Source organism: Wyeomyia smithii, chromosome 3 (assembly GCF_029784165.1).
Source record: "Wyeomyia smithii strain HCP4-BCI-WySm-NY-G18 chromosome 3, ASM2978416v1, whole genome shotgun sequence".
In the NCBI taxonomy this organism is placed as follows: domain Eukaryota; kingdom Metazoa; phylum Arthropoda; class Insecta; order Diptera; family Culicidae; genus Wyeomyia; species Wyeomyia smithii.
In genome coordinates this window covers 222221300-222248774 of record NC_073696.1, presented here as the reverse complement: position 1 = coordinate 222248774, position 27475 = coordinate 222221300, and the positions used below count along the sequence as shown (strand labels likewise).

Here is a 27475-nt window from a genome sequence, read left to right as displayed (position 1 = left end):
GAAAATCTTCAAAAGTAATCCATATGGTTTATTTCATACATTCGTTCGCTGTTGTTTCGGCCGCTGCTGAAGCACATGAATGAGCAGGGAATACTCGTATTTTAAGAATCACCGCCCGTTTTAGGCTTGTTTTTCAATTCAAAAGCTTTTTCTAAATGTAATTGAACAGCGGTCGTGGTAGCACTATCCAGTTTTCCACGAGCGGTAATGACGGACAGTGCACGCAGCCCATTTTGACGTTTTCTGTAGGTCAGGAAATTTTCAATCGCAATATAACAATGCCTTAACGTAGCATAGCAACTTCAACTAACAATGGGCATTTTGTTATTTAAGTTTCGTCGTGCGCATGCGCGGGTCAAAATAAACACAATACTGTTTATCAAAGTCGCTATTCTACGTTGCAAAACTTTTATGTTTTTCACTCCGTTACTGCGATTGAAAATTACCCGACCTGCAGAAAACGTCAAAAATGGCTGCGTGCACTGTCCGCCATTACCGTTCGTGGAAAGCTGGATAGCTTTAGGACCCTATTCTTCCTCATAACTCAAGAGCTTTTTTCAAACCAAATATGTAATAATCACGTTATCGAAATAAATGGGGTTATTTGATGATGAGTTGGTTGAAGATGTAAACTCGTGAACTGTAAATCACAGTCTTCTCTAGAAACCGTGATTCATTTTCGTGGGCCGTTCGCTCTTTTTTTTTTTCCTATGAACCGGTTCATATGAACGGCTCGTGAACCGTTCATACATCCCTAACGCTCCCCTCTAAAGCTAATGACGCCGCCACTGCAATCATCTGAGCTGTCAAATGTATAAACACGCGGTAATGTTTTGAATTTGTTCCATACCTTGGATAGTGCGGTTTTAGAAACGTTTCAATTGTATCTTCTGGAATAATATTGAAGAGAGTAGATTTCCAACTTCCATACAGAAATGGGTAAGTCTAAAGCTCATCGAATCAAGGGACTGACCGGGCAAAAGGCTCCACTGGGAGATCAAATCAACGATGGCCGTATTGCGAAGAAACCAAAAGCAAGCAAGTTTCGTCTTCGTGCTGAGGAAGAAAATTTTGTGGACGCCAAAACGACGAAAAGAATTTTGCAACAAGCCCGCAAACAACAGGTCGAGCTTAACCTGCTGGGCGATTCGTTTGGACCTTCTTTGGCGGAGGCAGCTAGCGCGGATTCCCGCAAGCGACACCGACTAGGCGAACGTGATTCCGATGAATCGGATGAAGAATATCGGGACGAGCCCGAGGTCGATGGAGAAGACTTTTTTGATAATATTAAAATCAACAAGGAAGATGAGCGTGCACTGGAAATGTTCCAAAATAAGTAAGTTTTAACTCTAATAATTAAAAAAAAAAATTAACATTCGAAATAATTCCAGAGATGGAGTGAAGACCCGCACTTTGGCGGATATTATCATGGATAAAATTACAGAGAAGCAGACAGAAATCCAAACTCAATTCTCCGATAATGGGTCCTTGAAAATGGAAGAAATCGATCCGCGGGTGCGAGAAATGTACGAAGGCGTCCGGGACGTTTTGAAACGATACCGCAGTGGACGTGTCCCAAAGGCTTTCAAAATTGTCCCAAAGCTCAGAAACTGGGAACAGATACTGTACATAACCGAACCACACAATTGGAGTGCAGCGGCAATGTTTCAAGCAACCAGAATTTTCTCCTCCGGACTTACTCAATATATGGCGCAACGTTTCTACAATCTGGTACTGCTGCCACGAATCCGTGATGATTTGGCCGAATACCACAAGCTGAATTTCTATCTCTATCGATCACTCAAAAAAGCTCTGTTCAAACCGGCAGCATTCATGAAGGGAATAATTCTCCCATTGTTGGAGTCCGGAGATTGTACGTTACGGGAGGCAATCATTTTCGGGAGCATTATAAGCAATACAGCTATCCCGGTACTGCACACCTCCGCGTGTCTGCTGAAAATCTGCGAAATGGAATATTCTGGTGCGAACTCGGTTTTCATACGGATCATTTTGGATAAACGGTACGCTCTGCCGTACCGAGTTGTGGATGCAGCCGTGTTTCACTTTCTCCGTTTTGAACAGGACAAACGAGAACTGCCAACGTTGTGGCATAATTCGCTGCTTACGTTTGCTCAAAGATACAAGAATGACATTTCATCGGAGCAACGGGATGCTCTTCTACAACTGCTAAAGTGATTATCTGTTTGTGTTGGGTTTGACTGATTTTAATTTTTTTATTTAAAATTGTAGGAAAAAGTCGCACCACAAAATCACTCCGCAAATTCGCCGGGAATTGATGGCCGCTCAGTGTCGAGATGTCGAGATGGGTGACAGTTTGGCGCATGAAGCAGACATGGAATATAAAGAGGATACAGATTTTACTCCCATGGAAGCAGATAAGGATTCTGCAGCTGGAAGCAGCAGGACGAAACAAACAACCGATGATGATGAAAAAATGGCGAGCTCAGATGAGGAAGACAGCGATGATGACGAAGATGAAAGCGAGGATGAAGTTTAGAATAACTGAGTGCATAAAACGAATGTTTTCTTGTACAATACCATTTATTGCTAGTGTATGCGCCAATACATCTGTGTTACTGATAGAATGTCTCTTATTACAGGCTAAACCATTTCCAGTTTAATTATCGAAGAGAACTAACAATGAGGTAAGTGCAGCATCCGTAAGGTACATAACATAGAATCACCAACTTATTTTGTAAGACAATCAAGTTCAAGCAAAAAATATGAATAGACGGGAAATGGATTATATGAATTGATTTTTTTTTCTCTTTTCCCACTTGAGAAATCTCGTTTTCTAGCTAATTATTTCGACAATATAACAACTTATTATTTTTCATATACAATAACCAAGCGATTGAACGTATTTTACAAAGAATCCATATTTTCAAGCATGACTTTTTTTACATTATCCGGTATCTTTGAAGTTTTGAATTTTTTGCATTGTGAATATTTTCCTGCACTCTGTTAGCTTTTGATAAATAAGTGACTTGCTTTTTAATAAGATTTACATTAATTCTGCTGTTGCATCTTTTGCTTGCCTTCAAGTTTACCGGCGAGAAATGAGTTTGCTTTTTTGAGCTGGACTCTGGCGACTATTCTGGCACTTAGGTATAATAAAACTTTAAGCGACGTGCAATATGGGCCATGGATTTAGTTTGCAATAAGGTTTCGTTGTTTGAAAAGCATACAAAATGTAAGTAAAGATTCTCGATACTAACACCGATAGTTTTGAAATGTGAGAATTATTATGAGACTGATTTGGAACACCAGTAGAGTTTGGCACCTATATTTTAATGATATTATGTTATTTAATCAGGAACGGTTGAATTCAACAACTATCAGAAAACCAGAATAACCGCCTAATCTGCCTTTGGTTTACAAATGTAGGTTTGTTTCTTTGTAAAGGTTAGTTTTTACGAGTGGTACTAGTCATGTTTGGGAAACCTTTTCCTTTATTTTTGTGGTATACATTTGACTAACATCAGAGAAATCGTTTTCTGGTTCCCTAGTGATAATATAACATGTTCTTCATATTGTGTGCTGTGAGTGTTTTCATATTTTTCTATGATAAAACAAAATGCTTGTTCACACACACACACGTGGATTAGACATTACACAAGTTGTAGCACGTTTATACTCCAGCAGAATGTATCACGTATTTTGGGCGAAGTGGGTTTCAGGGTGTTTTTATCAATAAGCGCTAAAAACAGTAGACAACAAATATAAAGTTTGTTTTATTTTTTTGCTTTCTTTATTTTTAAATGAACTTAATAAATTAAAACAGCAAACAAAGTTACGAGGACGAGAAAGTACACAACGCAAATGTAGCACGTAAAATGATTATATTTTAAAGTTTGGTGAAGAATTTGTTTATAACGAAACATTCTAATTCATTGAAAATTATCAGAAAACAATCATCCAGAAATCAACTGATTTGCTCAAATAAACGAACTTAAAATGAATTGAGAAAAGAAACCAATTGGACACACTCAAATTGACAGATTTGAGCAGCAAAGATTCATATGAATATCAAAAAATAATTGTAAAAGAGCCTAAAATTGTGTAACTGTAAATCTCAATTCATAAACTAATTTGCATCTGCCTATCAGTTAAAAATGTTCTGAAGTGCAGTCATTTTTCTGAAGTGCACTTTTTTATTGCTTGTTGAAAATAAAATTCGAAACAGGTTAACTGACAGTTGGAACAGATGCTGCTTCATTTGAAAAAAAAAATCTTGATTTCATAGCGATGCTGCAAGCCAGTCGTCGCATGATTAAATCTTGACTTAGAAGAAACTGTGTCAGTTGGATCCTCAGCTTCAATTGCCATGTATGTGTTTTAATAATTGACTGCAATGTCAAGTCCAATTAAGAGATGATGCAGCTTCGATAGCGGAATGTTTTGTACAAACGATATTAACCCTCTAGTGCCCAATGCCGCCATTTGGCGGGCTTCAGTCGAAGTTCCGAAAAGCTTCAATAAATACTTAAAAAGTGTTTATAATGATTCATAGTGATTTTACCGCAGCCCGTCCAGAGGTTGTCCGACTTTTCCTAGATAACCATTCCCCAGAAAATAAAGTATCGAAGGATTTTCCCCAGAATGAACCATTCTCCAAAATACCAAATCCCCGAATATACTAGTTACCAGAGTTCTAAATCCCTGAAAGTACTAGTTACCAGAAAACCGTTTCCCAGAATGCACCAATGTCCAGAAAACTATTCTCCAGCATCACCGTAACCGGAAAAAAATATTAGTATTCAGTTATTATATTGTTAACATTCTAAATTATTTGACATTTTCAATTAACACTTGCGTACCTGATCCCTCCAGAGCCGAAAACATGAAAATTGATCGAACCGTTTCAAAAGATCACAAATTTATCATAGTTTTTGGGACAGTAGGGGACATTTGTTCCGGATTTATCGAGGGGAACGGTGGGGTAAGTACCCTTGGGTTAGTAACGGAAAGCTGAAACTCGAAAGGCTGAAAAGTATGTATCATAAACGAAGGGCTGGATGCACAAAATGCTGACTTCACAAAAGGCTGAATGTGCGAAAGGCTGAATGTGCGAAAGGCTGAATCATGCAAGGCTGAAAGTTTTGTAATTTGAATCAGAATTGAAAATTTTGGACTCTATTGAATTCATAATTTTCCTAAGGTGACAAAGTATAATCTTTTGGTCGCAACTTGATAAACCAAAAATTAATCTGTTCTAGTAACATGCTTTTGAGGCAAATAATAAATTATAATTAATTAAATAATTAATTAATCGCAATGGAATAGATTAAGGAAGAAGTGGAAACCTGCCACAAAAGTGTAAAATAACAAGTTTTTTTCATTGAACATACTGATTGAAAACCATACCAATGTGGTTCTGCGTTTAATCGACGGCCTAGTCTCCAAACCTCACCACCCCTAGACAATCTACCACTTCGTATACCATACCCATAGGTATTCGTATTCTCGTATCCATAGGTATTATACCTGATGCGGCTCTGCCGCATAATCGAGGGCAAGGGACTGTGGCGGCCACCAAGGCCGGCACTGCTCCCGCAGCCCGAGTCGGCCGCCGGAAGTCGGCCGTCGGAAGCGGCGGCCACGTGTACTCAAACAACTGATCTGTTGGATTTCCTAGGTCTATTCCAAACATAGGGGTGATCCCCTAGCTTACGTCCGAACGAGCGGTAGCGAGTAAGGACAGCATTCACCCCGGACAATCGAGTTGGCCAAAGGCCACGAGTGTGTTGCATTATATATAGTTTTTAATATAAACTTATATTTACATGCAGAAATTGGGCTATTTCATAGACCGGAAGATTTTCGGTGGTAAACATCGCATGAAAATATACCGACGTTGGCGACAGTCTGATAGTCAATACAAATAATTCACACAAACGATGAAATCGAAAATAAGAAGCTTTTTGAATTTTCAGCCTTTTGTGACTCAGCCTTTCGTGTTTTTCAGCCTTTTGTAGTTTTTAGCCTTTCGTGATTTCAGCCTTTCGAGTTTCAGTTTGAGTTTCAGCCTTTCGTAGTAGACCCGTACCTTTCCAGAGACATAGGCTAATTTAAAAACGGTAGCGAAACCTTGCTTCAACATATCAAGCTTTAGGTTTTTGCAAAACAACACTATTAACGATTGGTATTCCGCCACTTTGTTTTAATTAGATAGTCGTATTCCCTCAGCCGCGCCAGTTCTGAATTGACTGTTTATCGATGACTGCAGCCCAAGCCGGAAAGCGTATGAACTCTGGCACGACGGGCGAGCGAGCACACCGCACGCCCGCGCGAGCGGATGAACGGGCGGCCCACACCACCACACGGCCGTACGCCCCGGAGTGCGTTGAGGCAGAAGCGCCGGCAAGTCCACGGCGCAACACCTGAACCTGAACTGGGAGCACGCGCAGACCCGCGACCCGGCAGCCTCGTAGCCTGAGTCATCCCAGTCTTCAGAGCCAATCCTTATCCCGAAGTTACGGATCTAAATTGCCGACTTCCCTTACCTACATTGATCTATCGACTAGAGACTCTAAACCTTGGAAACCTGCTGTGGATTCGGTACAAGCTGTTGAGAGTTTGCGTGCCCCAGTCTTTGATTTTCAAGGTTTAAGAAGAGAATATCGACACAGCATTTTAATACCATGCTCTACCAGCCTGTCCAACCATATCTCTCTATGAAAGACTTCCATGGCTAGTATAACTGTTAAACAGAGAAGAAAACTCTTCCGATATCTCTTGTTGGCTTCTCGAAGGAAAGGATTCATGTTGCCATGATTACGAAGGCGCTACAGTTTCCGGTGTGCACGCCAATGCAAACGTATACTCAACAAGCTCCGGAATTGTAACCGGGTTCCCTTGCGCTCGTTTAATATATACTAGTGGATGTTGCATCAACCCAGAAAAACGAACGAACCTATACAGAGGTAATTTCAGCAGGGGGGCTGTCCCCAATGTAAACTAGATTAACCGAATTAAGATAAGAAGGGGTATTTTAGATTTCTGGTCAAGGAGCCTCAGAAATCAATTCGCTACTGTGGTTTTGTGGTCGACTTGTGATGTTCCTTCAGCCAAAAACGATTACTGAAAGTTCTCTGATTTTATGACTAGGGCCTGGTGTCAAGCGCTTACTTATTTACTCCATGAAAGAACAAATGTATTAGTTGACAATAAGTTGATTCAAATGATAGAATCGCAAAACACAAAACTTTTCAGGCTTTCAGCTCGATTTTCATTTTTCTATGATTAAGCACATATGTTATACACACTTAGATTTTATTGCCGAGAATTCAACAGCTGATAAATTCAGCGAAATCTTCTACAAGTTTTCGGCAGAATTTTCAAGAATCTTGGCAAACAAAATGTCAATACATGCTGGTTTAAGGGGTTATATACCTTTTATAGTTTTCAAAAAACCGGAAAAAATTTTATTACATTATCTTTAAATACAACATCTTGAGAATATTTACACAAATTTTCATAAAGATTTGAGCAAGAAAGTAGGAAGAAAGTTAGAGCGATTTGCAACGCGCCTCGCTACGGCCGCATAAGCTAAACTTGAATCTTTCTATCTCGGAATAGTTTTTTCCGGAAAATAACTTTGCCGTGATCCTGATTGCGGGAAAACTACTGAACCGATTTCCTTCATCTTTTTTTTTTAATTTTCATTATAAAATTCGCCGGTCCTTAAACGATCGCTTTTTGAAACATACAGTTACATTTTACCGCAAAAAAAAATTAATGCAATTTTTTGCGCTCAAAACGTGCATTTTTTGGGAAAAACGTTCCCGTTTGCACTGAAAACAAAATACTCATAGAAGCGATCGTTCAAGGACCCGGCACACTTCTAAACTAATGAAATAATATGAGTTTTTTGATTTCGGTTGATCCGCTGAGTCTCTATCAAGATCACCGCAAGCCTCTGCAAAAAATAGCGTTTCGGGGAAACGGCCATTACTCCAGTAATAATTGGTATATCTCAAAATCAAACGTATCTTCTTGTTGTTGATAAACTGTACTTTCAGAAAAATACCCCTGTGATGCAATGAAAATGGTGCTATGCACTTAAAAATAAATTCAAACTTCCCTCATTTTTCTCGACCAAAAAGGTATAAAACCCCTTAAGGTAAATCGATATATTTGCTGAATGTTCGTCGAAATTAAACAGTTGGCTGCGAAGTCCGTCTAAACAAGGTCGATATCCGAATCTGAATGTAGCACCAAGTCTTTGCTTTGCTTTATTAAATAAGATTTACATCGAAGGTCGTAGACAACCGTACGGTAGGTAGAAGCTTACCGTTGAAAATTTACACTATACAAAGGAATTTTATACTATTGGTCCTATTCAGGAAGGTATTATCGACGTTATGTCCGCATTCACGCAGTGGGGAGCATCGTAAATTTATTCTTCAGTACTCAAAGTGAAAAGTGGTAAAATTTATTGCAATGACCGTACACTATCGTACAGGCCCAGATACACACCCGGCATAATGATCGCCATCACGCCTTCTATTTTGTATGGAGAAGGCGTCACTACGCCGTGTGTATACAACATGGACAGGACACTGGACTATAGGTTGAACCTTGAGGCACATTGCTCTGACAAGGAAATCTATCAGATTTTGAATTCTGGTAGGCAACCTGCAGAGTTCGATCAGATAGATAATTTTCAATATTTTTTGACGTAAAACTACGCTTTTCTCTAGCCTTCCACAGCGGTTCTCAACTTCTTTTTGTCCGCGTACCCCTTGGCAATATTTTTGAAGTAGAATACTTCTCTCAGGAAGTTCGGCTACATAGGGATGTGAAATGAAAATCTAAAACCGAAAAAAGTGAAAAATATGTCCAATTTCAAATGCCAATAAATCGGTTAGTATTCGATGGATTTCCTTCGTTCTTGCAGCAATAGATTGGAAAATCTTCTAAGATTCTTCCCAAAATAAGATAATTGTAATTTTATTATTCACACTATTGTACTATTGAAAATAGTCAAGCCTTGTCAAAACGAAAAATTCGACCTCTGATTGGTCGTTATATGCTTGCTTCCCAAGCACGGTCGACAGGATCATATACCTTGCAATTGAAAACATGCTATTTGGCCTATATAAGAGCCTGTTTTAGCCGGAGCCGCTCATAATAGTTCTAGACAGCGACAACAGCAGTCGTCCTTCCTTAGCAGCAGCACTAGCCCTGTGGTTGGTCACCACGTCTCAGGAGCAGCGCGGTTTTTCTCAGCGTGTGTCGCCAGACAGCCATTATTCCCCCGTGTTGGGGCAGCATGAAGATTGCCATCAGGAAATCCAATTTTGGAAATCAAAATGCCTTTTTGAAAGCAAACAAACAAGTCATTGAAAGTTAATAATTTTTGTCAACGCAAGCAAGTATTCTGTGTTGCATTCTGGCAATTCAAATTTGTCGCACCCGTCTAATTTACTGAATGTGAAATAGCTTCCACAGTGCATGTTGTCCGTGTATCTTAATTCCCCCAATGTTAGGGCAGCTCAAAGGTTGTAATTAGCAACCGATTTTGAACCGCAAAATGCTTTTTTCAAGGCAAATAAAAAAATAATTGAAGGTTAATAATTTTCTGGCATCAACACAAGCAGACATTCTGTGCGGGATGCAAGCAAATTCTGTTGTAGTTGTCCAATTTTTACTTTATTTAGTAATCCCCCCACTGTAGGGGCAGCGCAAAGGCTGCGATCAGCATGACCAAATTTGAATAACAAACGGTTAACGTTTATTCACTAAAAATTCATCCAATTCAAAACAGGTTTTTGTCTGAGTACAATAATTTGCACAAAAAGACATTAAAAATTTTACCGCATTATTAGGCGCGTTTCTCCAGTCATGCCTCGTGAACGTGAAGGTTCCCTATCACAGACATAGATTTCGTGCTCCAGCACGTTACAATACGTGGAAATTGTCTTTTTACTAGTGCAACATTCCTTGGAAGTGTTTTATTATTCTCGGGTAAGAGACTACGAGTGCATTTATTGAGAAATCCATCGGGAGTGTATTCAGTGCTATGTCTAAATATATGAACGCCAAATACAAGCGTGATGCTCGGAAACGCGCGAAGGACCAGCATGAGGGAAGTGAATCGAAGAAACCAAGTACCAGTACGGAGGTCAATGTAAAAGCAGCCAGAGGTAACACGTGTCCAACCTCTGGTTGGGACGCTGGAGAAGGGCCTTCTTCTAGAGGTAGGAGAAATCGAACCATTTATTTATTCCGTATGCTGCGTATGCTGTGTATTTATTACGTAATACTGCGAAAATGATGAAATTTATATATTGTCGTGCATGCAATATAAGCATAACTTTTGAACTCTCCTAAGGGATGTAATAAAAGGCAAAATAATTCTAACTTTTAATTCTCATCATTTTCGTTGCATAAACAAAGATTTACAAAAGGTACAACAGTTTACTGAAACAAAAGGTCTGAACTGTGCCTAAAAGGTTTCGCACCTAATATACCATAAGTCCTCATCTAAATGTCATATCTGCATAAAAGAGCACGAAAAGTTCTGATTGCATTTTTGAAGTAGAATACTTCTCTCAGGAAGTTCGGCTACATAGGGATGTGAAATGAAAATCTAAAACCGAAAAAAGTGAAAAATATGTCCAATTTCAAATGCTAAGAAATCGGTTATTATTCGATGGATTTCCTTCGTTTTTGCAGCAATCGATTAGAAAATCTTCTAAGATTCCTACCAAATGCATGGAATTGCAATTTTATTATTCGAACTATTGTACTATTGAAAATTATTAAGCCTTGTCAAAACACAAATTTCGACCTCTGATTGGTCGTTATACGACTGCTTTACCAAGCCCGGTCGGCAGAGTTATGGACCTAGTAAATTGGGAATGCATCATTTGGCCTAAATAAGAGCCTTCATCAGATATTAAACAGATATTTCATCAGATATTAAACTGAACAACTGAAATTTGAAGAACGCAAATGAATATTTGAAGAGTTAATATTTTCGCTATAATCCAAAGTTAATTATCTTCATCTACATGCATACTCTGCCTATTATTGTGTATTTGCGTCGCTTAGTGTTTGGCTATGGTGATGCAGAACGCAAATGATGGCGCGATGCGATTCGGCAAGACGAAATGTGTTGAAATGTATAGCTCTACTTCGCCGTAAAAAGAGCTGTACATTTCACCACACTTTATTCAAAATACACACTCAATACACACATTCAATACACTTTATTCAAAATATCAAACAAAATGAAATTACAATACTGCCAATGAACGGTCAACGTTTATTTACTAGAAAAAATGACTGACACGCAAGCAGCCGGGTTATCTTTCTTTCAAAAGTATTCTACTTCAACCTTGCGGTCGTGGCTTTGCATACAACCTTCCTGTGATTTTTATATCGATTGTACCCCCTGGCTTGGAATGTTCTCGCAAAGTGGGAGAGAGTAGTAGTAGATTATGTTGTGGAAGTCTAGTTAAGGTTTAAAATTGAACTATGGTCAAATAATGATTGCTACAGTCTTGTTTTAAGAGCAAGATAGAACAACAAAGTATTATAAAGAAAAATTTCTTTGTCCGCCATTACTGATTTTTCTTCCGCGTACCCCCTGAAGGCCTTCAAGTACCCCCAGGCAGGACCGGCGTCACATTATTCCCCCGAGTGGGTAGTAAGGAATAGGGAGGGTTTATGGGTGACAAAAGCCGGAGGGAGAGGGGGCGACCTACTGATACCTGAACATAGTTTTACAAAAAATCGACAGTGCATCAACAATAGGGTGCCAATGAAATGTTTAAGAGAAATTAGATTTTCAAATTTCGTTCAGTAGTACTGTTTCCCATGAATTTCCCATGGAAGGTAATTATATAGGCTCATTTGCTAAAGCTATTCCACGCCTTCGCCAGTGTCCACGTTTGTCCATGTTGTCCATGTTCGCCAGGTACTTTTCCACTGTTTGGCCAGTTGCACCGACCTCCCGATCAAGCGTACGCAGCGATGTAGCCACTTTCTCCTCGGTCTTCCTCTTCAGCATGCGTTTAACTTTTTGTCGCTCAGGGTCGTCGGCCGTCCAGAACCGGTCTTTCTTTCTATGCTCTGATTGTAGTCCAACAGTGCCAAGATGTTGTAGATACCGGAACAAGCGTAACCGGCGTCCCTTTTTCGTACGATATCTGTTTTCAACGCGGCGAGATAACGTTCTTTGATCGCGCACACTTCTGAACGGAGTAGCTTCACTGTTTTCGCCATTACAGTTAGAGTTCGAATCATTTTTTTTTCTGCTGACTCATGGGTTACTATGATTGATGCTGCTTGGGTAGTGTTTCGTCAGTGCGTGTAAAGGTAAGCTCATGAAAAATTGGCATTTTTTGAGCATTTTTTAATGCAAACATCAGGGCTCAACAATTTTGTATTCTCGAAAAAAGTCTCCATCCAAAATTTGAGCCTAATCGAACTTCTGATAAGGTTTCACTTAAAGTCGTGAAAGTCTTACATTTTTGACCAACCTAAAAATGCACAAGAGTAGTTCTTGAAGTTCCGTAATCGATTTTCTGTTTTTGATAGCAAATCTCTTAGAAATGCATGAATTGTCGAGATCTGATGTTGTTTCATAAAAATTTGTTTTAAAAACAAAAATAAATTTCAGGGATATAGAAACTTTTGCGTTGGAAGACTCGAGCTACACCAGAACGCACAAGAGACACTCCCAGCATGAACATTTCTTTCATCGATCAAAAAACTGTAACTTTGATCGCTTCGAGGCTCTACTTCCCGAAGTCCGATTGAGCTCACATTTGGCATGGGAAATTTTTACGAGAAAACAAAACTTTAGAATTCTATCGTAAATAAAATTTAGAACTCTATCGTAAATAAAACCCTCTATCGTAAATTAAACAATTAGAAAAATAATCCTTTTGCCTGAGAAACGTTTCAACTGTACGTAAATCTGTAGATTTATAACCTCTCGATAAACGATATCCATCGAAAAATCTGTCGCTCGCAACATTATATTTTTTTTTGGTTTTGTCCGATAGTTCCGTGTGGGTAAGTACCCACATGGATATTTTCCGAGTGGGTACCCCCCCCCCCCCCCCACATGAAACGCCGGCCCTGCCCCCAGGGGTAGGCGTACCCCAGGTTGAGAACCGCTGGCCTACCACATTGGGATGTAAATAGGAAAACCATTAACGAAAAGGGGACGAAAAATGTCCATTCAGTGCTTATAAATCGGTTTGTTTTCAACCGATTTCCTTGATTCTTGCAGCCCTGTTGCATTGTCAAGCCCTGTTGAAACGATCAATCAGCATGAACAGAATTTCGTCGTCTCCCAGCTGCTCAGTTGCAACATGATGCAACACGCAACAACGAGCAAACGAAATCGCTTGATGTTACAAACCGCAACACGATACGGGTTAAAATCGTTGCGTGTGTGAGAGCACCATCGGTGTTTTTTCGCTGTATACAAATATCAAATGCGAATTGTGGAATTCGTCTAAAGAACATTAGAGAATGGTAAAACTGAACAAAAAGGCGTGGCCTATTTCGAAGCACCCTTCGGTTATAAAAGAGTGTTTCTGGTAAAACCAGCTACATTCATTAGTCGGAAGGTGAGCTGGCTAGACCATCCACAACGTTGACAGCAGTAGCAGCAGATATCTGCACTCAGTTGCAACAGCGGATTGCAGCGGGTTGCGACTGTGGCTGGCTTTAAATCAAACAAACAACTTGTCCTGTGGTTGGTTACCATGTCTCAGGAGCAGCGCGGTTCTTCTTACTTCTCAGTGTGTGTCGTTAGACCAGGGTTGATATTTGTTGACACTCTTGAGTGAAAGTGAAAAAAAGCATCCATAAACGTTATTTTTTTACAATCCTTTCAGAGTCCTCCCTTCCCGCTTTTTGCATGGAAGTGAACTGTCAAAACACCTCATTATATTTCATGCGATGAAAGCAAGACAACCAGGGGGATGGCAACATGCTATCTCTTTCTATGTTGAATGAGTGAAGAGTCTTCCCGACTAAAGTGAAAAGTATATGGAACTTCTGCTGGGCGCCTGCCTCGGGGCTTTATTTTTAAATAAAGCCCCGATATGTTGCCTACTGTCAAACGTGTAGAGTTAAGGGGTTATATACCTTTTTAGTTTTCAAAAAACCGGAAAATTTTTTATTGTATTATCTTCAAATACAACATCTTGAGAACATTTTCACAAATTTTCATAAAGATATGAGCAATAGGAAGAAAGTTAGAGCGATTCGCAGCGCGCCTCACCACGGCCGCATAAGCTAAACTTGAAACTTTACACGCGATTATCTCGGAATAGTGTTTTCCGAAAAATGACTTTGCCGTGATCCTGATTGCGGGAAAACTGCTGAACCGATTTCCTTCATCTTTTTTTTTTAAATTTTCGTTATTAAATTCGCCGGTCCTTGAACGATCGCTTTTTAACCCATTAACGGGCCGAGGCTAAAAAAATGTCATTGAATTTAATTGTTTATTTCTGATCACTGATCATAACTCGTAATTATGAAGCAGAAAAAAACGAAAGTTGTTGGTGGCAACATAGTTGCCACTGCCTTATAAAGGGTTAAAACATACAGTTACATTTTGCCGCAAAAATTTTTTTAGTGCAATTTTTAGCGCTCAAAACGTGCATTTTTTGAGAAAAACGTTCCCGTTTGCACTGAAAACAAAATACTCATAAAAGCGATCGTTCAAGGACCCGGCACACTTTTGAACTAATGAAATAATATGAGTTTTTTGATTTCGGTTGATCCGATGAGTCTCTATCAGGATCACTGCAAGCCTTTGCAAAAAAATAGCGTTTCGGGGAAACGGCCATTACTCCAGTAATAATTGGTATATCTTAAAATCAAAAGTATTTTTTTGTTGTTGATAAACTGTACTTTCAGAAAAATACCCCTTTGATGCAATGAAAATAGTGCTATGCACTTAAAAATAGATTCAAACTTCTCTCATTTTTCTCGACCAAAAAGGTATATAACCCCTTAAGATAGGGTTGCCATCCCCTTGAAGACAACAAAATCAGTTTATCAGTTAACAAAGATTGTCAAGGCATCGGTCAGTGTCAGTGAAAAAGTGTTTCGGTGAGGTTCATTTTGGTTGGGTGGATTATTTGTTTTTCTTTTTCGCTTTGAAGTGAAGATCATTCGGTCGGATTTGTCGTCAAATTTTATTCCGTAACCGTGAACGATGCGCGCGATCTATTTCATTTGAGTATAACAGCACGTTACTAGGACGAAAATCTAGTGTATCTGAAAGAGTGCTGCGATCATTGGAAGTGAAAATTGAAAATGATTGGCTGTAATTTTCGAAGAATTTTGCTGGGGAAAATGACTTTTATCAGCACTGCGTTAGACTGCCGTTATTGCCCCACTACTGAGGCAGCACAAAGGTTTCCATCAGCAAATGCAATTTTGAACAGCAAAATGCCTTTCTCAAGGCAAATAAACAAGTATTTGAAGGGTTATCAGTTTTTGACAACTCAAGCGAGCAATTTGTACTGGATACTGGAAATTTAAATCTGTATCGGCCGTCTAATTTACTGAATGTGAAACAGATTTTACAGCTCGTGTTTTAAGTTTCTTTATTCCCCCACTGTTGAGGCAGCACAAAGCAAGCATTAGTAGACTTTATGACTCATTAATGAAACACTTACAACAATGCATTTGTTAATAGTGTGCGTAGTTTTACGTCAGTTATGCGGTCGTGTCTTGGATACAACCTCCTACTTTTTTATAAAAACTGGAGAATAAAAGTTAACAATTTCGCTATTCAACATTGATACCAAACACTGTCGAATGCTTATTTATGTCTAAAAGAGCAGCTCCAGTAGAATAATCTTCAGATTTATAAGCTCGTATCATATTAGTATAGACTGACCAGACCAGACGTACCGTTTTGAATGGGACAGTACCGTTTTCTCAACCATTTTAAAGCGTCTCGTATTTTCGCCATTTTTGGATACTATTTGAGAAAATTTCCGATTGAAACTTCAATGAACACAGAGTCCGTGACAGTTACAAACTGTTGGGTTCTTATATTTTACGAAATGGAAAATATAATATGTAGACTGATGAAAAGTCACGATTGTCATTGTTGAGACCATGGGAGCCATGTTAATCGTTAGGCGAAAGTTCGATCTTCTTTCTCACTCTACTGCGCAAAGCTTTATTATCAGCTAAGTATTCATTTGTGCAGAATGAGACAGTTTCAGCAAAGCAGTCAATGCTTTGGCGCTTTCTCCTCGAAGAAATCTGGTCAGCCTATCTTAGTAACTCTGAGCAATTGATGGGTAGTGGAATGCCCATGACAAAATCCTAAGGAAATTAGATTCTCTCAGCATTTTATTTAAAATAATTTTCTCAAACAGTTTAGTTTTCAAAGAAAGCTAGGAGAGCTCGTAGCCTCAAGGTTATAGAATCCGCTTTGACAAGCGAATGGTCATAAGTTCGAATCTTAGTAGAATCAGATCGTTCGGTGTCAGAGGGACTTTTACGCATGGGATTATTCTTAGGGTCTCTCCCATCCCCCCCACTTGATCCTTTCCTCACGCTAAATCCCAGAAAAAAAAACTCCGACCGAGTTAAATGAATGCCAAGCATTATAAATAATGTGAATACGGACCAGAACAATCGGCATAGACCTAGGCAACGAAAAAGGACCAACAATTGGAAATCGGATCATGGAACTGCAACTCTCTTATTTTTTTGGTAAGTACCCGCATTCTTTCCGACTTTTTGAGGGTCCGCAAGGTCGCCATTGTAGTGCAGCAGGAGGTACACTGGAAGGGAGTATCGGTACATACGTACAGAGATGCTTACACCATCTACCAGAGCTGCGGCAATACACACAAACTGGGCACAGCTTTTATTGTGGTGGGCAAAATGCAGAAGCGCGTGACTGGGTGGTGGCCAATCGACAACAGAATGTACAAATTGAGGATCAGTGGCCCTTTCTTCAACGTTAGCATCATCGACGTGCACAGCCCTCACTTAAAAAGCAACGATGACGATAAGGAAGCCTTTTACATGCATACAATAGCTGCCCAAAACATGCCATCAAAATCTTTATCGAGGATCTCAACGGTCAGGTTAACTAGGAGGAGGAATTCAGACCGGTTATTGGAATGTTCAGCGCACACCGGTTCACGAACGAAACGCGTCCAAGACATGACCATTCGCAGTACCACCTTCCAGCGTAGCCTCCCATATCGGTACACCTGAAGATCACCACAACAGACTGAACACAAATCGATCACGTTTTGATTGACGGAAGGCACTTCTCGGATATTCTCGATGTTCGTACCTATCGTGGCGCAAACGTCGATTCTGACCACTATCTTCTAGTGGTCAAAATGCACCGAGAACTTTCGGTTGTCAACAACATCCGCTGTGATCTAGAGCGACCTGAACCCCGAAGTCGCTTCTAAGTATGCGGAAGGTCTGGAAGACTGCTGGAGTACTGTAAAAGTAGCCATTAACAACGCAGCGGAAAGTGCTGTTTAATTCGTCGAGAGAAATCGACGTTACGACTGATTCGACGAGGAGTGTCCAACGATTCTAGACGAGAAGAATGCAGCGCGGGTATTAATCCTGCAACAAAAGACCCGTCATAAAGTGGACCGATACAAACAGCAACGAAGACAGCAGACCCATCTTTTCCGCGACAAAAAACACCGCCTGAAAGAACTGGAGCGTGAGGAAATGGAGCAGCTGTATCGAAACTAAACAAATCCCGCGCAGGCTTTGTGTCACAAGATGAAATGTGTCGGGATAAAGTTGGAGAAATCTTGACGAAAGAACGTGAGCTGATCAACAAGTGGAAGCAGCTCTACAAAGAACATCTAAATGGCGCAGAGGCAGAGAACCAAGACGGTAGGAGGACCGACTTCGTCAGCATAGCGGATGAGGGAGATATACCGCCCCCACGATAAGTGAAGTTAAGGATGCGCAGCTCAAAAACAACAACAAATTAGCTAGAATGGACCGCATCACAGCGGAGCTTATCAAGCTGGGCTCGGATAGGTTAACTTCCTGTTTGCATCAGCTGATAGTCAGGAACTGGGATACAGGATAACTACCGGAGAAGTAGAAGGAGGGAGTAATATGCCCAGTATACAAGAAAGGCGACAAGTTGGGATGGAGACCTACCGTGCGATCACGATTCTCAACGCAGCCTACAGTTCATCTTAGGAAAAATTGCTTGGGGCTGGTGTATTATTAAATTGAAGATTCATCGAGAACATCGATTGAAAGAGATGACAGCTTCTGAAATCTTTTTATATTAAAATGGCGGTGTTTTTGAGTATCTGATCTATCATTACTCCGAAACAGCTGGACTAAAGAGGTATTCTTCGATACAAGATCGATCGTTTTAGAAAGATAAACCAAAGATTGAAAATGCAGTTTGAAATTATAGGTTCAATAGTAACATAGAATATCAATCAACCAGACCTTGATAACTTCTAAGCCACCCTAACAACAAGAGCTAAAATGGAATCCCGAGTACTAAGCTGTTGATTTATGAAACAAGTGTTTTTCACGGTTGACACGATGAATTGCATTACATAATCAAGTTGATTTTCTTTTCATTTGTTAATTCGTTTCTTTGAACAGTTTCCGTCATATTTAAGAGGTGGGAGAAATTAGGATTTTCGGTATCGAATTTAGGGGCATGGGCACCCGTCAGGAAATTTCTATTTAAGGTGAAACGATGTAGAAGCCACAAACGACCGACTTCGAGCCACTTCGAATTTTCAAAAGCGCAAAACTTAGAAATAGATAATGCGTTCCCTGTGAAAACGCTATTTATGTTTGCTTCACCGCAGCAAACATAAAATAGCGTTTTTACAGGTGATGCATTAACTATTACCGAGTCTTGTGCCTTTGAAAATTCGATACGAAGTGGTGGCTCGAAGTCGATCATTTTTGGGCTCAATGCCGTTTCGTCTTAACATGACTAGATAAGTTATTTTGGCTGTAATGCTACCCGAATGTACAACACAATGTTCATTGTGCACTAAAATAACGAAATAACACACCAAATGTATCACATTTAGATAGTCTCGAATAAAATGGCCCTACCTGGACTTTGCTTTTTACAATGTTTGCATATGACAGGCGTGCCTTTACAGAGGTAGAAAAATTCGGCAGTACAATTGGAGAATTAGCAATGTTTTGTTTGGGAAATTGTATTTTGTTTACCTTGCCTTGCCTTAACAATAGCTAAACAGTCATTGATAAAAAAATTGACATATGATTGTCGTTACAATTTATACAGGTGCTTATTACGGGAGTCACTTCACGGTGAAATCAGAGTGAAGTGAACAAAATCCTATTACGGGACTCACGTAAGTGAGAAAAATGTCGCGAAGTGACATCTGCCGTGGAATCTGGGTTATTACGAGTGTCATATCAGTGAAGTGAGAACGGAGAAAGCGACGTTTCGCGTGGAATTATTTCACGACCATTTTGAACGGTGAAATGATTCCACGAAGCTGCTATAAGACTTAAAGTTGAATGACTTGTGATCTAATGGTAAATATTGGATTTATTCTTCAGTAACGAAGCGAATCAGAGTTTGATCCGTGCCTTTAAGCGGTCAATTTTTCATTTTTTTGCCCGATGAAAAAAATGCAAACTAGTTCAGGAAATTTTCGATACCGAAAAAAACATTTTTTTTGATGCCGAATGTCTTAGAACACGTCAAGATCTGGTGTTGTCTAAAAAAACGGGAAAAAACGACTTTCTGGGACTTAGACATTTTTGAGCTGGGAAACAATTTCATTTCACTCGTCCTATTCTCAATTTCACTTCACTGTCAATCTCACTCCACGGAGGTGATTGTTGTCACCTCACTTGAGGTGGAATCGGGAATTGGTCTAAAAAAGTGAAGTGAGCGTGAGGGTGAAATATATTTCACCGTGAAGTGACTCCCGTAATAAGCACCTAATCGATTATGAGATTAATGCTACGTTGAAGTAAAGCACACAATGAAAATTTTCATACTCTTACACTTGACATGTGTTTTTTGTGAGAAAAATTTCCACAAATTAAAAATTTTGGATCCATGTGACAGAATTTAAATCCATGTTCATAACGTTGGCAAATATGGCATTGAATGAAAAAAAAATTAAATTGTTGACCTGCGGTTAAAATTAAATCAAATAATTAACAATGGAAATTCCAATTCTCTGACTGTTTTTGCTTCGTGATTTTTGTTTCATTAGAATTACATGGATAAGGGCCATGTCAAGTAATTCTGTTGAAGTAATTTTGGACACATCAACGCTTTGATCGTTGGTACGACCTTTCAATACGACCTTGCACGTCTTAGCGCTCTTAGTGTCACATGTAAAACATTTATACACATTTTTAGTTTAATACTGAATAGGCGTCGTACACAAACTACGTAACGCATGAAGAGGGGGCGGGGGGTTCGAGTCTGCGTTACTTATTATTACGTAGGGGGGAGGGGGTAGTAGAGACAGTTACGTAACTGTGATGTTTGCTCGAAACTGAAAATTTCGGAGAGGGGTCAGGATAATCAGCGTTACGTAATTTTAGGGGGAGGAGGGGGTCTGAAATATAGATTTTTAGCGTTACGTAATTTGTGTACGACGCCTAAGACGATTCCGATCCCTCAATGTTTGGGCCTGTAAACGGCATTCGCCTCTTCGGTCAATTTGATAAGTTCCTCCAGGAACAAAGTAACGTCAGGAACAAACGTTGAAAGTTCCCTTTTAAAAATGTTAAACTCGGAAGCGATATTACCACTAGAGGTGGATTTTTTTCCTTTTTTAAAGCAATCTCATTGGTAATTTTATTTTTAATCTTTTTAGTTTCGTTGGCTTCTTGTTCAGGCAGAATACCAAAAACATTTTCACTGCAAACGCCAGAGTCGGAAAGAGATGCCTGCCTTTTCTTCCCGGTAGCAATGGTTTCTTTTTTCACTCTCTCATTTGAGATGATATGAAAAAAGTTAATATCAAATTTAAAATGGGTCTTGAGAAAGACTGATGTAAACTAACCTTCAAGTAGTCTTCGAAAGCCGCAAATTTTGCAGCTATGGATAGTCAAAGACCAATTCACAAGCAACCGAAAACACGACCAAACTGGACAGCTCAAGCCGCACTGTAACGCGTGATTTTGAAAATTTGGTGTCATTTAAAACAAGACTCTTATAAACTTACTTTTTCGCCATTATGAGGCGTTTTGATTTTATTCCCTGATTCAATAAATGCTTACCAAACGGTTTAAATTTACCGTTTTATCAATTAAAGCACAAAGTATTAAAAGTAAAAATCGAATAGCAGCGGAAACTTCGCACATTTTATTTGCATTCACAGCGTATGCAAGTGGGACTCCTATACTGTGACAAATTAGCGGAGTTGTGTCCACCACTAAATCTCAGTGATTTTCTTGCTTAGACAGTCTATATGAATGATCTTCAATTTTTTTCTCAGTCACCACACCTCACCAGAAAGAAGGATTCTCACAGTGGCTGACTGGCTGTTCCTTACCGTCAGTCAGGTGACATGCTTTACTGTGAGTATCGCAAATTTGCCTCTCACTAGGCAAGGTGACTTCGAGAATGAAGATGACTAATAGCAAATTTTTGTATTCCCAGAGTCCACCTGGGGCTCTCTGGTATCACTTTCTTGCATCGTAAATCGCAATATCACTTCTCTCTTCCTGCGTAGATTAACACTGACTCAGTGGAATAAGTGTTTAGAAGACGTAAAAATCAAAAAAAGTAAATACGTGAGAAAAAAATAAATGGTAAAATAAATATAGGATAGAGATAGTTTTCTATTCAGATATCAGTTCTAACAGCCTTAAACTATGAAATCTAGCAGAAAACGTCTATAAACAAAAAACCAAACACAAACCCAATATATTTTTACTATTCTATATGTACTAATCATAAAAGAAAAGAGAAAAACGAATCATGCATAACTCTAGTCGTGTGTCATACGTAGGAGTCCCAAGAAACGAACGAAATGACTGTGATAAACGGAAAGTGAAACTCAAAAATAACATAATTATATTTGATAAACACTTTTTGTTTATTGTAACGTGTTACATTTATCGTTAGCGACTCTCTTCTGTAATATAACGTCCCGTAGATGATAAACCGTAAACTGATTTGGGCGTACAAAAAAGTTAAAGTGGAAATATAGTAGATCGGTGGAGAAATCGCTACATTAACTTTGTCATAAAATAATTTTTTTCAGCTGCAAGCAAAACAGGTAACTGTAGAATAATTAAGAAAATAACTTTTAAAAAGTAAAGCAGACCATAAATTAAGTAATCCTGTTTATTTGCAAAGTACGTTAATGGACAAAACTAATAATTTCGAAGATACTGTGAAAAGGGACAGTCATATCATATAAACTGCTTTTTCGTTGAATACAAATAACCTAATCAAGAAATTTTGATTCTACTGCACCTTCCCTTCCGATTCTATGTTGATTAGGATTTCAGGATGGGTTGACTATCAGCTATTAGAACAGGACAACTGAAATCATTCACTATCAAATGCAGTATTCTAGTCAGTAATAACGGACTTTTGCCATGAACGTGCATCTATCATAGTTTAGAATACGATTCCTTCATGCCTAGTTCCCTCGAAAAGGCTACAGTTTATAGTTTACTTAGTTTCGCTCTCCTTCCCTTTGTTTGGAAGCTAGAGGTAAATTCAATCATTTTGAATGATTTACGCGTAGTTTTGTGTTTCATCACTTTAGTTACTATATGCTTATATGTTATAGCGCTTGGATTTGTTTTTTAATAATTAGTTTGAATGTTTGCTTCTTCACTTGCTCTCTCACTAACACTAACAACTCAAAGGCTCAAACAGTAATTAATAGTATAGTAATTGGTTTTACATATCATCACTAGTCTAGACTGGACTGGTCAAAAGTAGTTTAACTCAAGAGTAAACATAAAAAAATATAATTGAATCTCAAAATAAACTTTTAGAAGATGTTTTCCAATAAACTAGTCGATCGTAGAAAGATTTATATGGTAAACATTGCGAAACGTAAAGTAAAACAGATTTAATAGAACTACCAACAAAGAATAGAGGAATAAACTGGTTTGGTTGCACTACGCGACAATATGGATAGTTGTAATAATCGTATAAATAAACAGTAAAGTTCAAGAATAGGATAGCAATTATCGTGGAACAGTGCGCAGGTATGTCTCTTCACTGTTACGTTATGTTTTTGGGATTGAATTTCAGTACCTGTTCTGGCTGAACTGCGATTGAACGGTGGCCCGCGCAGCGCCGGCGGCCGCATCCCGTACGATCTGATTGCCGAAGAAGCCCGACTGGAACTCCTGGCGTGCTTTGTCCATTGTAATGCGGTTCGTTTCCGTGCCGCTGCGGTAGATTGCATGGATCTGCAAAAAAACGATCGAAATAATCGAGTTAGTTTATGCATTTTTAAATCATTCGGATTCTAAGCTGATAACTTTACGAATCTGACTTACCTTGCTCAGCATGAATACATTTCCAGCAGCACACGCACCGTAGCCAACAGCGATGGCCAGCACAAAGATACCCACCAGTATGCCAACCCCACCGGACGTAAACTGCTGGATGGCCATTATAACACCACAAGTTCCCGACCCCGGAAATCCGATCGTTTGAATAATTGTGACCAATGTTTGAAAGAAGAAGATGAAAAAGAACATCATAAAATTGAAACTGGAATCATTTTTGAACGCCTTGTACGCCGGGCGATACCTAAAACACAAAACGATCATATTAGATTATTTTTATGTCTTTGTTATTCACTACCACATACCAGCACAAGAAGGAAGCCGGTGTGAAAAGAATCGCGTAGAACATTCCTAGCCCGAAGGTACGAAAGTCTCCGGAATGAATCAGTATCACCAGACCGCCCAGTATGTTAACCACCATAACCAGCGCGTAGAACATCCACAGATAGTACAGATTCTGGACAATCTTCTGGAACTCAGACGGGATGTCGATGTTGATGTCGTGATAGAAGCACGGCTGCACTGGACAAAACGACGGTAACGGAGGCCAATTGTTCGGTCGGTTGGTACTGGAACTGTTCATCAATTCTGCCTCGCGTCGCTCCAGCTCCTGAGCTTTCTTCTCCAGTTCATCTTGGCGCCGCTGAATGGGAACGATGAGAGGAATCAGTTGATTGCCATACAGTATGACCATTTATGAAGATTATTTCTTGGTTGCAAAATGTATAAAAAACAAACCTGATTACAAACAAAAATAGAACGAAATAGGATACGCGAAATACCATAGTGAAACGAACATCAATGGGTTAATTCAATCAGCTAAATTATTTTATTGTTATAGTTTGGACCAATTGACAATCGTTTCTCGTTAATCATAGCAGTGGACATACAAACTGGTACTTCGATCGCTATTAAATAATCAAATATGAAAAGGTAAAGAAAATTGAATTGGCATCCTCAATGTTAGACGTAGTCCCACGCCATAAAAGATTACTATGTCTAAAAAAATTCAACAATTCATCCAATCGGTGCACAACAATTGCTCAAACTGATAAGGTCATAATAATATCTTAAGCACCTTCATGAAAAAAAGGAAACAAAACAACAGGCAACCGCAATCAACCGATTTTACTTGCCTAGCAAAAAAACAAAAGGATAAAAAAAATGTACACAACTAGAAGCACAATGTATCGAACGACAAGCTGATAAGAGAACACACCAAGCTAGGTAACGTAAAAGGTGGAAGCGAAAGCCACCTATGCCCCAAGTATGATGACAGTTCTACAAGGTATGCTACATTTTTGTCTATCCACGCACACAAACAAATCTCGTTATGAAAAATTTCGCGTTTTGTATGGAATTCAGAACATTTTTGGAAATTTCTCGTTTTATGTTATTTTATATCTGATTTTTTTGGTTGGAGAGTAAATCTCCAGTTGAAACACACTAGAAATTGATATTAATTTAGATTTAGTGTGAAAAATTGCGACAATATGTCGAAATAAAATATATAAAAATGCTATTTTTCTAATGGTTAAAGCATAATCTTAGTTATTGTCATAGCTCATGACTTTTGTTACTGTATGAAACATAAGCGACTCTATTTAGAAGTGCTATTAGAGTACAAGAAAAAAACGAAAAGTGCAAAAAGGTTACCGGCAAATTGATGAAAACTAGCATATTTTATCTAAACCGCAGCATGTTTATTTCTATAACTTTTCAGGAAAGTAAGTTTTATAAGTTTAGTTTAAAATGCAAAATCATTTCAAATTTCATACAAAATTGGAAAAAGTTCATAACGATCACTAATACTAATGCATTGACGTGAATAGCATACCTTGTAGAACTGTCATCATACTTGGACCTATGCCTACCCTTAGTTCCTGTTAAACGTATATCCAATAGTTCAGCACAATTAGATGAGCACGTAAAGGGGGAAAACGAGTGGTCAGAAAAGAGTGTCCGATGCACACAAACAACAGTTGACGCATGGTCCGTGGTAATATCACGACGAACGCAGCGAAGACAGGTGAGAGCAACGTTGAAAGAAAGGAATCGCATTATAGTGCATTCGACCTTTTGCCTACCTGTAATTCGGCGGTGGATATCTGGGTCATGGCGGCGGGACTGCTTCCCCCGGGTACCGCTGCATTACTGTTGTATTGCGCCGCGCTCGCACTGTACGCCGGAACTGTCTGTGACGAAGGCAGCAGCGTCGCGGGCTGACCGAAGGTGTTCTGGGATGTCGTTCGCTGTTGTACAGGGTCATTGGAAAAGGGATCATAGTCGTCCAGGGTCTGCTGGGGATCAACGGTATTTCTGGTGGCCTCCCGAATGGATGGGTCCTGTGTAAATAAACGTGACGAGACAAAACGGAAACAGTTGTTATCATTCTCGCTACCATCAGACCATCACTCAAGAACATCATATTCTGCAGTGCAACCAAATACACTATTTGTTTTTAATCTTATATATGTGCTTCAGATTTCTGTGATTCTATTTTATATAGTTTGTAACTAGTTTCAAAACGGATCTGAAAAATATCTGATATCAAATTTGCATGACAATGACCCAACAAAAAATTGCCATCCAATCAATAAACATCTTAAATATCTTAAAAAAATCTAAAATAAACGTTTTTCGATACACATTTGTTGCATGCAATAGACCCCATACAGATATTGTGTTGATTATATTACTAAAATCGCACACACCTCACATTTTCGACAGTCTAAGAAGTTTGCTAACAAATCTTTAGAAATTTAAATCAACTTGCATTTTGCACCTGGTAAAAAAATACGGAAAATGAGCGAAATTTCACTCATTTCTATAAAAACTAAGTACTCACATTTTAGTGCCATATTAATCTCCTATTTGAGTTCTTTATAGGCAATCAGATACTACTCAACATTTGACATTTGTGAATATTTTTTGGAACTGAATAAAAGTAGCGTTTAAATGCTTTGCTGAGCTGTCAAATGAAGTCATCATGCAATAATCTTCAGTTAAAAATATCATATCATCTAATTTATGTATTAATCATGTACAAGGGCACAATACTATACAAAATCACAATAAGTTGTTTGTTAACAAGCTTTTTTTGTGAAAGTAAAAATGCATTCAGTTTCAGCCCTCCAGGCAACACTGTACTCTCGCTTTTCTTCATTTGACCCAACCGACCCGACCAAAATCATGATTCACATTTTTTTCGAGAAAAATGCAACTGCTGTGTGATTTTCTGTCTACTCACCGCGAACGGATTATCCACGATCGGTTCCCCGAACGGGTTATCGTCGAATCTGGACATTGCTGTTACAGGAGCGCCTAGTTTCGTGGCACTTTTCACTCGGTTATCAGAAGTTTCGTCGGTTCCGCTGGTGACTATCGCGAAATGCAAGAGACAAGAGAAAACTGATGACTGTCACTGCAGGCACTTGTATTTGTGTGGAGCAATTTTTTTTTCTTCTCGCCCACCGAAAAATTTACCTGCTGTTAACGCTGGCAGTTGAGCTCGGTCGGCTTTTTCGTCTCTTGTTTGCACTGCTAATTAAGTTCCGCTATGCGTTAATACTATTTTCAGCTTAATCAGAGGCAAATTTAAGCCCAAAAAACACTACCAGATTTTCCGTCCTGAATTTTTACGTCTTCACAGCCTATACACCTAAACTAAAATTAATTTGACAGTTAGACTTTTACACCGTCTTCTTTCACTTGCGGTCCCTTTCTTTAACTCATCTTTCTTCGCAATGATTGTGAACATCTTTAATAGACTGACGGTTCTTTACGAGATTCACCGTTAGCGCATAGAGTGCAACTGCGGGTGGGGTTCGCTGATATTGTTTCATTCCATAAAGCTATGGAGAGTAAAGAGCTATACTCGTGCCATCAGTTTCTAGCAATGACTCACTGCTAAGGTGTTATTCACAAAGCATGATATGAA

At 39.1% G+C, this 27475-nt stretch overlaps 3 protein-coding genes across 8 annotated transcripts in view; 2 read left to right on the top strand and 1 right to left on the bottom strand.

Annotated features, from left to right (window-relative positions):
- The window catches only part of LOC129726695 (60S ribosomal protein L36), a 548226-nt gene that overhangs the window by 494150 nt on the left and 26601 nt on the right, over nucleotides 1–27475 (top strand). The window contains exon 1 of one of the 3 annotated variants that reach the window (XM_055683683.1): nucleotides 13876–13879. The exons of the other annotated variants lie outside the window; for them this stretch is intronic. The gene's annotated coding sequence lies outside the window, so the exon portion shown is untranslated. Of the gene's footprint in view, nucleotides 1–13875; nucleotides 13880–27475 lie in introns of those variants that run through there. 3 annotated transcript variants of the gene reach the window in all.
- On the top strand, nucleotides 805–2789 carry LOC129726689 (bystin). The gene is made up of 3 exons (XM_055683669.1): nucleotides 805–1336; nucleotides 1392–2192; nucleotides 2251–2789. Exons 1-3 carry the CDS (start codon nucleotides 936–938, stop codon nucleotides 2516–2518), a joined length of 1470 nt encoding a protein of 489 aa, XP_055539644.1. The 5' UTR covers nucleotides 805–935; the 3' UTR covers nucleotides 2519–2789.
- LOC129726691 (secretory carrier-associated membrane protein 1) lies at nucleotides 2544–27224 on the bottom strand. Of its 4 annotated transcripts, none has more exons than XM_055683672.1 (8): nucleotides 27022–27224; nucleotides 26786–26946; nucleotides 25623–25880; nucleotides 25410–25418; nucleotides 23841–24178; nucleotides 23524–23779; nucleotides 23276–23433; nucleotides 2544–3721 (listed from the first exon to the last, which is right to left on the bottom strand). In XM_055683672.1, the coding sequence occupies exons 2-8, from the start codon at nucleotides 26840–26842 to the stop codon at nucleotides 3712–3714; spliced, it is 1086 nt and encodes a 361-aa protein (XP_055539647.1). In that variant the 5' UTR covers nucleotides 26843–26946; nucleotides 27022–27224; the 3' UTR covers nucleotides 2544–3711. The 4 variants fall into 4 exon arrangements, with proteins under 4 accessions (XP_055539647.1, XP_055539646.1, XP_055539649.1 ...); XM_055683671.1 differs by having other exon boundaries at nucleotides 26786–26916; XM_055683674.1 differs by lacking the exon at nucleotides 25410–25418 and having other exon boundaries at nucleotides 26786–26916; nucleotides 27022–27222.

Coding starts and splice junctions, on each gene's coding strand:
- LOC129726689 (XM_055683669.1), top strand. CDS start 936: ATGGGTAAGTCTAAAGCTCATCGAATCAAGGGACTGACCGGGCAAAAG. Junction 1,337..1,391: donor CTGGAAATGTTCCAAAATAA/GTAAGTTTTAAC, acceptor AAATAATTCCAG/AGATGGAGTGAAGACCCGCA. Junction 2,193..2,250: donor GCTCTTCTACAACTGCTAAA/GTGATTATCTGT, acceptor TTAAAATTGTAG/GAAAAAGTCGCACCACAAAA.
- LOC129726691 (XM_055683672.1), bottom strand. CDS start 26,842: ATGTCCAGATTCGACGATAACCCGTTCGGGGAACCGATCGTGGATAAT. Junction 25,881..26,785: donor TCGTGGATAATCCGTTCGCG/GTGAGTAGACAG, acceptor TTATTTACACAG/GACCCATCCATTCGGGAGGC. Junction 23,780..23,840: donor CCGGCTTCCTTCTTGTGCTG/GTATGTGGTAGT, acceptor TTTGTGTTTTAG/GTATCGCCCGGCGTACAAGG.